Raw genomic sequence first — 12,610 nt, forward strand, 5'->3', positions numbered from 1 at the left:
TGTTGCCTTGCCTTTTCAACCAAAATTAAAACTTAAGAAAAAGCCAAATCTGAATATTCCAGAATCTTTATAACTTAATACTGGGCAGTTTATTTGGAACACAATTCTGCACAGTTTTACACAATCGAAATTGGGGTACAGGTGAAATTAGTAAAGCATAATAGTAATAATTAGACTCAAGTCACATTTTATTTCAGTGGGATATTTCATTTGTGATTCTGTTCCTGTGAAGCATCTCACAAGTGATTGCACAATGCACTCTTATACACACACTGAACTTTAACGATGACACAAACCTTGTGTGAAAACAGCAGGTAAAATGGGTGAGCAGAGGTATAATTTCTCTAGAGTAGTTTCTTACTGTAGTAGACATGTTTTTTGGTGAGCATGGACTTTGATGAACAGCTGTGTCATATGTAGCTATGTCATAACATTAACCCAGATAAGATTGGGACTGGTAGCTACACTGGACTTGCTGCAGTTCCTCTGCACTACTACCACTTTTTGAAATAGACATGGGTTCATCTCTGCATTCCTCAGGAAAAATGTTCAGCCATATCTGTGTGGAAAAGAGAGGATAACTGCACTCAGCACTGTAACAAAGCCAAACTAGGGCTATTAAAATCTCATCCTGAGACTTGTGCTAATTCCACAGAAAGTATTTTTTAAAGTCCAGAAGACTGCAGTCTGTATTCATGGTTTGGGGCATGACATTAGATAGTTGTTGGCACTGTGGGACCTGATGTTTAATTGTGCGAACTGCCCCGAGATCTTTTGATGAAGGGTGGTATATAAATTAAACAAAACAAGCAAACAAACAGTCTTCTGCAGTGATTGCACCTTTTCTGGGAGATGTGCTGACTTGCATTTGCATGGGCCTAATTTTGGTGCAGACCCCACAGCCAGCACAATTGCTCCTGATCTGTATGCTTCATTTGGTGCTGAAGGAGCTCCTAAAACAGTTAAAACAAGTGCTTAAAAAAAAAAAGCACACATTAAAATCATAGAACGTTATTTGAAACCGTGTCACCACTACTTAAAATTTCAGGACATTTAAAAGGCTGGAGTAAATAATAAATTCACTGAATGTTCCAGAGAGTTGGTTTCAGGGAAGTCTTGGGACACGGGAAGAAGGATTTCAAATATGAGGCACCACCATAAAAATAAAAAGTCCAAAAACAAGCTTAACAGTATTTAACAGTGCTTGTAGTGGGCTCCTTCCCCAAACTGCACCCTTCAGGCTGTGGCGGACCTACAATTTTGGGGCCCCAAAGCCTGAATGGTCATGGGGGGGGGGGCATCTTCAATGCGGTTCTTCCATGTCAGATCACCACAGTTAAAAAAAAAAAATACATTTCAGATTTTGCTTAAAATTGCTGTACTCCACCGTCACAACATCTGTACTCCTGACTCAAACTTCAGGATTATTGAAATACAACAACAAACCTCAATTTCAGTTGTGTGACTCAAATTGGGTCTACCAGACATCACACCCCCCCCCCCAAAAAAAGTGCAGTAAAGCCGCTTCTGGGGGCCCTCGGGGATTAGGGGCCGTGAAGCTTAAGCTTCATTCATTTCATAGTAGATCCGCCCCTGCCTTCAAGTTTCGATCCCTTTTCCCCTCTCGCCAGCGGAGCAGAGGCGAGCTAAGAGGGCACGTTCTGCCCTCCGGGCGATAGGTGGCGCTGCGGCCGGCCCGTTTCGCCGGAAGCGCCTCGACGTGAGGCGGAAGTGCGCAGCGCCGCCGCCGCCGCCATTACACGGTGCCGGAGGGAGAGAGAGGGGGTGAGGGACTTGAGGGTGAGGCTTGGGCCTGTGTCGCGCGCGCGCTCTCTAGGCGGGCCGTTGGGCTTGTGACCGTTGGTCCGGGCCTCCCCCTCCCCTCCCCCTCTCTGCCCCCCCTCCCTCAGTACCGTTGGCTTGTCTTTCTTTTTTCCCTTTCACCCCCTTCCTTCCTTTTTTCTTCGTCTTTCCCTCCCTTTGGGCCGGTCCAGCCTGGACCACGCCGCCCTGGCCACGCCGCCCGGCGCTGCTCCCTTCTCCCACAACTGAGCGGGCGGCTGGCCAGAATGGAGGACAAGAGCTTCACCAAGGAGCTGGACCAATGGATCGAGCAGCTGAACGAGTGCAAGCAGCTGAGCGAGAGCCAAGTGCGGAGCCTCTGCGAGAAGGTGCGTGACCGGGGCAGGGGGGGCGGCCCGGATCCTACCGAAATAAAACCCGTATGTTGATCTGAGGGGATCACTAGAGAGAGGAAGGGGGGGGGGAGCTGAAAATGACTCGGGCAAAAGGTTTGGACTTCTCCCTTTGCCAGTAAAACGGGTCCTGGGAAACCAAGGAGACCGTTTTGAGACCGTTTGTGGAGAGAGTTCTCTGGAAAGGGCTGCCAAGGGTGTGTAAAAGTAACCCTCCCCCCCCCCAAAACACACACACACACACAAACACATTTGCATATAGCAATTAGATTAAGAGCGAAGCTGACAGTCGACAAATGAAGCCGGTGGAGTATATCAATGTCATACTTCAAACCTAGGCTTTGCCTTTCTGTGGCTGTCTCAGCTCCCTGCGAATTTCTCTCCATCCTCATCATTCTTAGCACTGTTAAGATCTTGGTGCCTGGGGTCTGGTTTGAAATCTTGCTGTGTTCCTGGCAAAGGGCACTGTGGGATTGTAGGGAACGTTACAATTCACTCTCCTCCGTTGCAATTTACTCTTCCCCGCGCACTCGTGGGGAGATGGAAGTGTTGCGAAGGGTGGGGGCCACAGACAGATGACTGCAACTGTATTGTTGCTTTTTCCCAACAACAACAAAACAAAAACCCACCATGCTCTCAGCACCGGATCCACTTGTCATTTACACACGCAGAGTATGCGCCCACAGCAGTGGGTTCTGTTATAATCCAGGTATGAGCCACAGTACTGTATCACCCCAAGTACTCAGTGGATGATGCAGTGCTTATGTGGTCACTACATTTTGAATGTATGTATCAGACATTTTTTAGAGCGTTGTGCAAAATAGCACCACTTTGTTAAAGTGCTTTGTCACTTTGAAGAGGAAAAAATGGCTTTATGACACAGTTCTGTATATTCCTTTACCTCCATAGCTGTCAACGTTTCCCTTTTTTAAAGGGAAAGTCCCTTATTCCAAATAGGATTCCTCGCAAGAAAAGGGGAAAGTTGACAGCTATGCTTTACCTCCAATGATGGAGTTATCCTCACTGTTTTTGCACACCCTGATCCAGGAAATTTTGGAACATTCTAGTTTCTTTATCCGAACTAGGTTACTTGCTTTTCCTTCCCCATACAAGGCTGAATACAAAGAAGCCTGATTGAATTTGACTTCTTTCAGAAGTTTTGGACAGCTTCCCTTGCAGAAGGCTTCTTTCATGGCTCTAGCTAGCCTATGAGAATATAGAGTTAACAGTGTGATCCTATACTTACCTGCTCAATGGGAATTACTCCCAGGCAGGTGTGTATAGGATTGCAGCCTAAACAGTACAAATAATGTTTACATTTTTCTTTTTGTTAGGAAAACAGCTGTACGTGCTTTCCACATATTTCAGTAATGTAAATTCTTGCAGTGCTCTGTATAATTGGATACAGAACTACCCCCGCTTTTCAACTAAACATTCAACATCCATTGCACTTAGCATTATGGACATAGTTGCCCAGCCACCAGGAGTGTGACTTTGAAAGCTATGTAGTTACAGCCAAGAGGGAGCCACAGGAATCCTATAGTTTTTTGCTTATTTCTTGAGTTTTATCATAGTTTATTGGTATGTCTTTTGAAATCAGAATTTTTAAAAATGCAGGGCTGAATATGTTTATGTAATCAGAAATATGCATAAATTAGTGCAAAAACATTGAAGCAATGGCTTCCAGAAGACCACATTTCTAGCACTTTTCCCACTAAAAATTATACATAAATGAAGGATTTCTATGATTTATGGAATTGAAATGAGATTAATAGTATTTAATCCATTGTAGATCATATATTTTAACTTCTTAATAATGTTTGCTGCTGGTAGTAATGATAGGTCTGGAAGTGGTGTGCACCTAGGATAATAGTTTTAAGAATATTGATTTTGTTTATCAATACAATTTTTCTTGGAGTTGATAAACACATCCTGAAGTGTCAAGCAAGTGCTTTTTGAATGTTGTAGGGCCTTGCATTTGTTGAAACAGGGGTAGGGGTTTTGGGTTTGGTTGGTGATACTTGCAAACGGGAGATAATAGGTAGTTCCTGAACACCTGGAAAATTCCTAAACGTTATGCCAGTTGTGACTGGTGCCCATTGGGACTCGTAGGGCAGACTTCAGGGAGGCAAACAGTAGGGTGGAGCCATAGCCAGTTACAGGCAGAGCTGGTTGATTCTAATTTTGCCCCCATCCTCTTTCCTGTTGAGTTCAACAAGGAACTCAGTTCAACACTGAGATTAAGGACAGTCACTAGATCTTCTGTTGCAGCAGTTTTTATTTACATTTGCATAAAAGAACTGAATATAGCTTGTTTTCAAATCTGATTGGTTGTTTTTTTTCTCATATTAGGCTAAAGAGATACTTACAAAAGAATCAAATGTTCAGGAAGTACGTTGTCCTGTTACAGTTTGTGGAGATGTCCATGGTCAATTTCATGACCTTATGGAGCTCTTTAGAATTGGCGGGAAATCACCAGACACAAATTATCTCTTCATGGGAGATTATGTTGACAGAGGCTACTACTCAGTGGAAACTGTGACTCTTCTTGTGGCATTAAAGGTAAGGTTTGTAGGTTCTGATTCCTGTGGTTTTAGATTAAAATATGCTTAGTAAACATTTTGCAATGAGATAAGCCCCATGCCACCTGGAGTATAATGGTGATACCAGCTGATGGATCATTACAACACGTGTTTGTTCTTTATGGCTAGGTGCGCTACCCAGAACGCATTACTATTCTGAGAGGCAATCATGAAAGCAGGCAAATTACACAAGTATATGGCTTCTATGATGAATGTCTACGGAAATACGGAAATGCCAATGTTTGGAAGTATTTCACAGATCTGTTTGACTATCTTCCACTTACAGCTCTAGTTGATGGACAGGTATGATACTATTATTTTTGTGATACTCATAAAAAGCTTGGCTTCAGTAAACCTGGAAACCATTACCAAGAATGATGCAGATGTGTGGAGGGGAAAGGGAACTTATGACAGCCCAGCATTCCATCCCATATGTGGTTTTGCCTTCATATTTGGTGGTAATAGTACTGCCCTGTACTAATGACTTAAATTTCATGTCCTTAATTTGAATTGTTAGGTGTAAAATACATATTGTTTGTATTTTGCAGATAACACTGTGAGGTGTGAAACATACTTGTGTATGGAGGTCAGAAACTAGTTTAAGAAATGTTGATGCTTTTTGTTGATGTAGAACAAAAAAAAAGAATTAGCTATTAAGTAAGCTACAGAACTTTTCACGGTGCAAAAAATTGATCGCTTACTGGTGCTATTTGAATTGGAATTTAAAATGAGTTTGGCTTGCGTATAGAAGTGCTTATGTAACAAAAGTTTTATTGGTTGAAGTGACCCTTCACTCTAGAACAAAGGAGCAATTTTAAAAAGCCCTAGGATTTTGATACCCTTTATTTCCCTCCTCTAGATGATGCAGATAGAAGGGGATTGTTGAAATGCTATGATATCAACTATATTCACAGAGGAGGCGGAAATTGTTATTGTTACTCTTTGCGCTGTATTATGCGGGCTTAGATGTTAATGCATTTTGCCACATTTTTAGCATTGTGCTACTAAATTGATTGCTTTTGTGAAACTTGTTCGGGTTTACTGACAAACTATGGTAAATGGTGATCATGTGGCTGCTGATATATTATGATTATTATTAACCATAGTTAATTGAATCAAGGCAGCTTCATAAACTGGCTTTTTGTTGACTTGTTTCAACAAACCACTGTTAAGATTAATTATAGGTTGTCCAGATTTAATACAAGCTGCGTTTAGAGCAGAAGCAAAACTTCTAAACTCCTGGCAGCTGAAGAGGATGGGGGGGGGGGAAGGAACCTTGAGTTTGAGGCTCACTGCAGCTTATTATTGTAACCCTAAACAATGGTTTTAGTGTTGCGTCTAAAGTGGCCCAATGAAAAACCTGTTTCAGGTGATCACACAAGCTGGTGATTTTAATCTTCGGTAGAAATTTCTGTTCTCCCCTTGTGCAAAAACTGAGAAAGAAAGCAGCACACAAGGCTCATTGTCAAGTGCATGTTGCGACAGTAGCATAAGAATTGGTTCTTGGTATCAACAAATACCTCAAGCGAATGAAGAATACAACCTCTTGGCAGTGCACATAATACATTTATTCTGGTTCTTATTCTTCTTCAGATATTTTGTCTCCATGGAGGTCTTTCCCCATCTATAGACACACTGGATCATATTAGAGCTCTTGATCGTCTGCAGGAAGTTCCACATGAGGTAATATCAATGAAAATGCATTGTGACTCAGAGTATACATTGAATGGCAAATATATGCATTAAATATAGAATAGGGTATGGTATCATATCTTTGAACTGAATCAGGCAAATAGAATAGCTAGACAAAAGGGTTGCAACATGCAGTTGATCAGTTAATTGTTTAAAAATTTGTTGGTTGCCTTAATTAGTTTGCAGATCTTTAGCCTTTAAAATTATTGTTCATTCTAGTATTTATAAAAATTGGATGCAGTACTAGTTATGTACCTGAGTAAGTTCTGTCGACCTTTGTGGGCCTTACTTCTGAGTAGACATGTATAAAATTGTACAGTATGAGGCATTCCCTGTTGCACGTGTGTGTGGCAATACCTTTTAAAATTCTGCAAGCTCTGATCAATCTTAAAAACCAAGAGTTTTCTTCTACAGTACTATTTTTTATGTATGAATTTAGAAAATGAACAGCCCAGAACTTCTACTTTATAATTTACCATAATAGGGTCTGTAAGAACAAAACGTCTGCACAGCTTGGGTGTCATATCAAGCCCTGAATTGGTGGTATAGATACTTTGTTCCAATAATATTTTTTCAGCTCTCCCAAAATTCAAAGATCTCATGGTGGGTGACAATATTTAAAATGATAATAACACATCTAGTTACTTAAATGAAAGCAGGTAAAAATGGGGAATTACATTTCACAGTGTGAAATGTAGCAGTGGGCTAATATTCATAAATGCCCAGCCTAGTGTTGGAATGTCAAAAGCATTGGGGCCTGATTTATTTCCAGGAGGAATGCATTTCATAGTCAGGATGCCACCACAGAAAAGGCCATGGACCACATATCTGCAGTACTTCTTGACACAGATGTTTCTCAAATGGTTTATTATGTGCACTCATGGCAGTGATACATGACTCATTCATTTGCACTGGATTTTAGTCAACACAGAATGCACTTGGATAACAACAGTTCCGTAGCAACTGGAGTTGGTCTCCTATAACTTTACAAAGTGGCTAGTGCATTGCTACAGCTGAAATATGTTTTAAAAGAGCAAGACTAGCTTTTTGAGGAGGTTGAGAATGTGTAGATAATAATAATAGTAATAATAAAATTTTATTTATATCCCGCCCTCCCCAGCCAAAGCCGGGCTCAGAGCAGCTAACAACAGTAAAATAATACAACATTCTAAAATCAATTCATTATAAAATCAGTTTAAATCAAATTAATGGCAACCATTGGGCTAGAGTTCTGTGAGGATTACCAGAGGAGGGGGTCAGGCTGTGGCTTGGCCAAAAGCCTGGTGGAACAGCTCTGTCTTGCAGGCCCTGCGGAAAGATGTCAAATCCCGCAGGGCCCTAGTCTCTTGTGACAGAGCGTTCCACCAGATCGGAGCCACAGCCGAAAAAGCCCTGGCTCTGGTTGAGATCTTCTCTAGAAGTTTATAGTTGGCTCCCCCTTTCCTAAAAGCACTTTGCATCAGGATTTAGCATCCGCATTCCAACATACGTAGGAAGCACAAGGATCCAGTCCCCAGCATCTCAGGCACACCCGGCCTTCTCAAGTTAAACGGGGAAATCTCAATGAGAATTCTAAACGTGCTTGAATAAGTGAGGATAGAAGCTCATTCAGACCTTAGTGGGGGTGGGTGTAGACAGAATCATGCAGGGACCTTGGCAGACATGATGCCTGAATAGGGCTATTGTCTTGTATAAATTGAATTATTCTGGGCATTTCTAAATAATAATTTGGATGTCCATACATGAGTTGAAAACTGTGGTGTTAATTACTTTAGAAAGTTGAGATTAAGCCTGTAACCTGGCTTTGAAAGTTTACCGCACACACTTGGTTTATAATGCTTTACTATAATCAGTGCATAAAATTTCTGTAGCTCTGTTTTGTTTGAGCTGCAAGGTAGATCATGGCTCCTTTCTTCTGTTTGCACCACAATGACTAGGTAGTTTAAGAGAGACACAGACGTGCATCTACAGTGCTATACAGTTAGAAGGTACATTTTAAACCGATGCTGATGTCATGCAAAGTTTGCTAGATGAGTCAGTTCTGAGATTATGCAGAGCTTTCACATTGGAAGGGTGTAGACCCTTTAACGAAAACATTTCATTTGTGTGCTTGAAGCTGGAATTATGCCTAGGTACTTTACATGCAAGAGCTGATCTTGCAGGATCCTGGCATCCCTCAGCTGTTCTTTTGGATTCTCCTTTGTTTAGCTGTCATCTGGTTTCCGTTCTTCCTTTTGGGAATTGCATTAGTTTTTCTCAGTGCCTTTACTGCCTCTGGTCCTTTCAACCTAGTTTTCATTTCAACTGAAATTACACTTTTTCTTTACCAATTTTCTCTCTAAACAGCACTGTGGCTTTTCTGTTCAACTTGATCTTTTGCCAGATACATGCGCAATAGTTCACATACTGGTGATGTTCAATTATATTTTCCTGTTTTTTCCTAGTATGCTTTTTTCTATTTATTGACTTATTTTTTTATACTGCTTTTAGTTCTTCTGCTCCATCTGTGTTTGATTGTTGCTGGTATTAACTTTTCTTTTTGGCTTGGAACGTATTTTGTTTTGATGCTTTTACTTCATACACCTCTTTGTTTGCCAAACTCACCTGCTAAGTTTCTCATCACTTTTACAGGGAGGTTGGGTGATTTTTTTTCTATTGATACTGTTCACTTCTCTGATTTTCACACTTGTTTTCTCTAGATAGGTTTCATTTTCAAATTCCTGAAGACTGTAAGAAACAACTTTTCCTATTTCTCTGTAAAGTGTTTTTATTATATAGAATATGCAATATACTTAAGAGATCCAGGAGCTTAACACTTTTTAGATTACCTTTTGCAATATTTCCCTCCTTATGTAACATACTGTACCATTTTCTTTGAACAGGGCCCAATGTGTGATCTGTTATGGTCAGATCCAGATGATCGTGGTGGCTGGGGGATTTCTCCACGTGGTGCTGGCTATACATTTGGTCAAGATATCTCTGAAACATTTAACCATGCCAATGGGCTTACATTGGTGTCTCGTGCTCACCAACTTGTAATGGAGGTATAATTACTCTGTTGCACCTAGCCACCTAAGGCTTAAAAATGAAAGTCTGTCTTTTTTGGAAAGAAGGTTGTATAGTCTCAGCATCTTGAATTTTTATGCTATGTAGTAGGCACCAAAAATGTTCTGTATCTTAGAAGGTGTAAATTAGTATAATATTCATCAAGAATTATCAGAACAATATTCAGAGTAAATAAAAATGTTTACACGTGTCACAAATATATGGTTCAGTTAACTTTATTTGCCAGTGTGCCAGTTAATCCTGTAATATTAATGTCTCTGTGACTGATTTTAGTTTATACTAAATTAATTTTAAGGGGACATTTCAAGTGAGCATCCCACATTTTCCAATTTGCTAGTGGCTAGGGTTTGATAATTCGCCACGAGTTACAGAGAATGTTTAAAGATGTAAAAATTGGTGTTTGCATTTGAACATAATTAGTATTCATTGAGATAGTGCAAAGCATGTTTGCTCTGACTCTGAAATAGTTTGTTTTGTACCAGTGAAAATATATAAAGCAAGGTAGGATGCATTCCTAAGGTGCTGGGGAGGGCGAGTCAAAGATGGCCCTGCTGGGCTTGTGCCAGCACTGTGAAAGGGAGGACAAAGGAGCAGTCTTATGCTACTCCGTCCTTTTCTTTTTATTTAAACTATTTCCCTACCATTGGGACCAATGCAAGGGAGATAGAAAGGAATAGTTTTCAGCTCCTGGGCTGTAGTTTTGTCCCTGGTGTGGGACTTGTCAGGGTACTGGGAAGGCACTAGATCAAAGTATTTTGGCCTACCCCCAGCATGTCTCTTTATCACCTCTGATCAGGATAGAGCAGGAGTTGTGGAAGTTTCAGCTATGCGGAAGGGGAATTTAGCATCAGAGCTTGCTTTCTGCTGCCAGAGAAGGGAATTAGCTGCTTCCTGTGACCCCTGGATCTCCCTCCTCAGGGTCATGGGATTACAGGCCTTACACCTTTTAATCTAGTTACACCTTTTTAAGAAGAAATTGGTTGAGACTTTTCACTGAAAGCATTTTCTTCCCCCCACTGCAGGGTTACAACTGGTGTCATGATCGGAATGTGGTCACCATTTTCAGTGCACCCAATTACTGTTATCGTTGTGGGAACCAGGCTGCTATCATGGAACTAGATGACACTTTAAAATATTCCTTGTAAGAAACATGAGCTTGTTTTAACAATGGGGGTGGGGTTGCAAGGGGTAAAGTGCTCTGGCTTGTGTTAAGTGTTGATGAATTCTATAGAGTACACCACTTTTGCAGTATGAACTCTAAAGAATATCTCATGGGCCTAGTTTAGCTATCATGCTGGAAGCCTAGTTATGTTTTAGCACAAATGTGTGGACTCGTGGAGAGAAGATTGCAGCCACTTTGCTCCTTTCCATTTGTTTTGCTGCTGCACTGAGCGGGACAAAGCTTGGTTCATCATGTTGTCGAAATCTGGGCTCGGGGATTAGCTCAACTGGACAAGCTACAAGCCATAACCCATAGGACAAACTTTGGTTACAGCTTGTGGTCAGGCTGCAGAGATCTAAACCACAAGCCTATGTTTGGGTGACGTGAAGTTATGGCTTAGTTCAGTAGCAGGCCGGGGCGGGGGATGGACTGCTCACATTCCAAGGCTTAGTGTGATGTGCAAACTAGGCCTTAATGTTCAGAAAATGATAGCTAAAACATAAGTAATATTTTTGAAACTGTATGTTAAAGAATACTGCATTTTGTTTTTAACATCACTCAAGTTGAATTGCTACCTCCGTCTAATCAAGGAATAGGACACATTAATTTGGGAATTACACCACAAAATAGTCACCTTCAATGTAGGGACAGAATTTTAAACAAATCATGATTAAAACACTGCTAAATGAGTCCATTTTTATTTCATTGGAACTTTTCCCGCTCAAGCCCTAATAGAGAGTGAAAGTATGGGAAATGATGACTGAAATATTGATAACGCTTGTTGCAGTTAATAAAAATACAATTTCCCTTTTTTGATTCAGTGTTGCATAACATTCAGTGAAATATGGGTAATTGTCTACCGTAGTCAAGCAAGCACAAACATTGTCCTTGAAATCCTAAACCCTTGGCTGAAATATAATTTTCAGTTTTGGCAAACCTGAATGATCTTTATCGGCCTGGCATTCTGCAATAAAATAGCTTAAGAATGGAACTTGTGGAAATGAGAGTGGGGAGAGGACAGGTATGGGATTTAATTAATAAAAATGCAGCAGTTAATGCAACAAAGCACTTAATCAGCCTTTCCCTTTTAACAGCCTTCAATTTGATCCAGCGCCTCGCCGTGGAGAGCCTCATGTTACTCGGCGTACCCCAGACTACTTCCTATAAACATCTCTTCCTCAGCCTGACCTTGATCAGTAGTAGTACACCTGGCAATTTTTGAAAAGCAACAATTTGTGATAAGTTGAGGTCTGTCTCAGCGTAAAGCCTCTTCATGGACCAAACTGTGCCATAATGAGGATGACGAGCTTTTGAGCACAACTTCAGATGGACTTCAACGCACTAATCAATCCTTTATCAGCCAGTCCAACAGCCAGTTTGCCTGCTGTAACTATAGTAATTGTTTTCTTCTGGACTATTCAAAGAGGAAAGGTAACTAACAAACTCATCTCCCTGTCATGCTTACTTGTAAATTTTAGTTGTAGTGTTTAACTGGCATGTATTAACATTTTGAAGTTTAAGAAAAATGCACAAACTAACTTCCTTCTTACGCCTATCGCCCTCTATTTTATTGACATAAGTAACTTAACTGCAGAAGAAAGTTCCTCTTGGGAGTATGTTGTCATAAGCTTTCCCTCCATTTAAGCTAGATTACTGTTCTGTGTTGATCCTACCTTTTTTCTGTATATTTGTCAAAGTGCTTGCAACTTATTTGATGTATTTGAGCAAATAAACTTGCAGATCATTACTCCAATCAGATGGGTGCACTGAAATGAAATAATTTCTCTTTCTCATTCATTATAGGGGATTTATCATTGTTTGAATACTGCTTCTTGGCATTAAATATCTGGCAGCTAAACATGTAGGACCAGGGCCACAAACATAGCATGAGACTGTTTGCACTCACTCTTCCT

General features: G+C 40.8%; 1 protein-coding gene across 1 annotated transcript; it reads left to right on the forward strand.

Annotated features, from left to right (window-relative positions):
• The first annotated feature begins 1,759 nt into the window (after window positions 1-1,759).
• Window positions 1,760-12,450, forward strand: PPP2CB (protein phosphatase 2 catalytic subunit beta). The gene is made up of 7 exons (XM_081176885.1): window positions 1,760-2,171; window positions 4,548-4,757; window positions 4,907-5,080; window positions 6,371-6,460; window positions 9,352-9,513; window positions 10,558-10,676; window positions 11,792-12,450. The coding sequence occupies exons 1-7, from the start codon at window positions 2,070-2,072 to the stop codon at window positions 11,862-11,864; spliced, it is 930 nt and encodes a 309-aa protein (XP_081033011.1). The 5' UTR covers window positions 1,760-2,069; the 3' UTR covers window positions 11,865-12,450.
• The last annotated feature ends 160 nt before the right edge of the window (window positions 12,451-12,610 follow it).

This window comes from Podarcis bocagei (assembly GCF_964188305.1).
Source record: "Podarcis bocagei genome assembly, chromosome: 17".
In the NCBI taxonomy this organism is placed as follows: domain Eukaryota; kingdom Metazoa; phylum Chordata; class Lepidosauria; order Squamata; family Lacertidae; genus Podarcis; species Podarcis bocagei.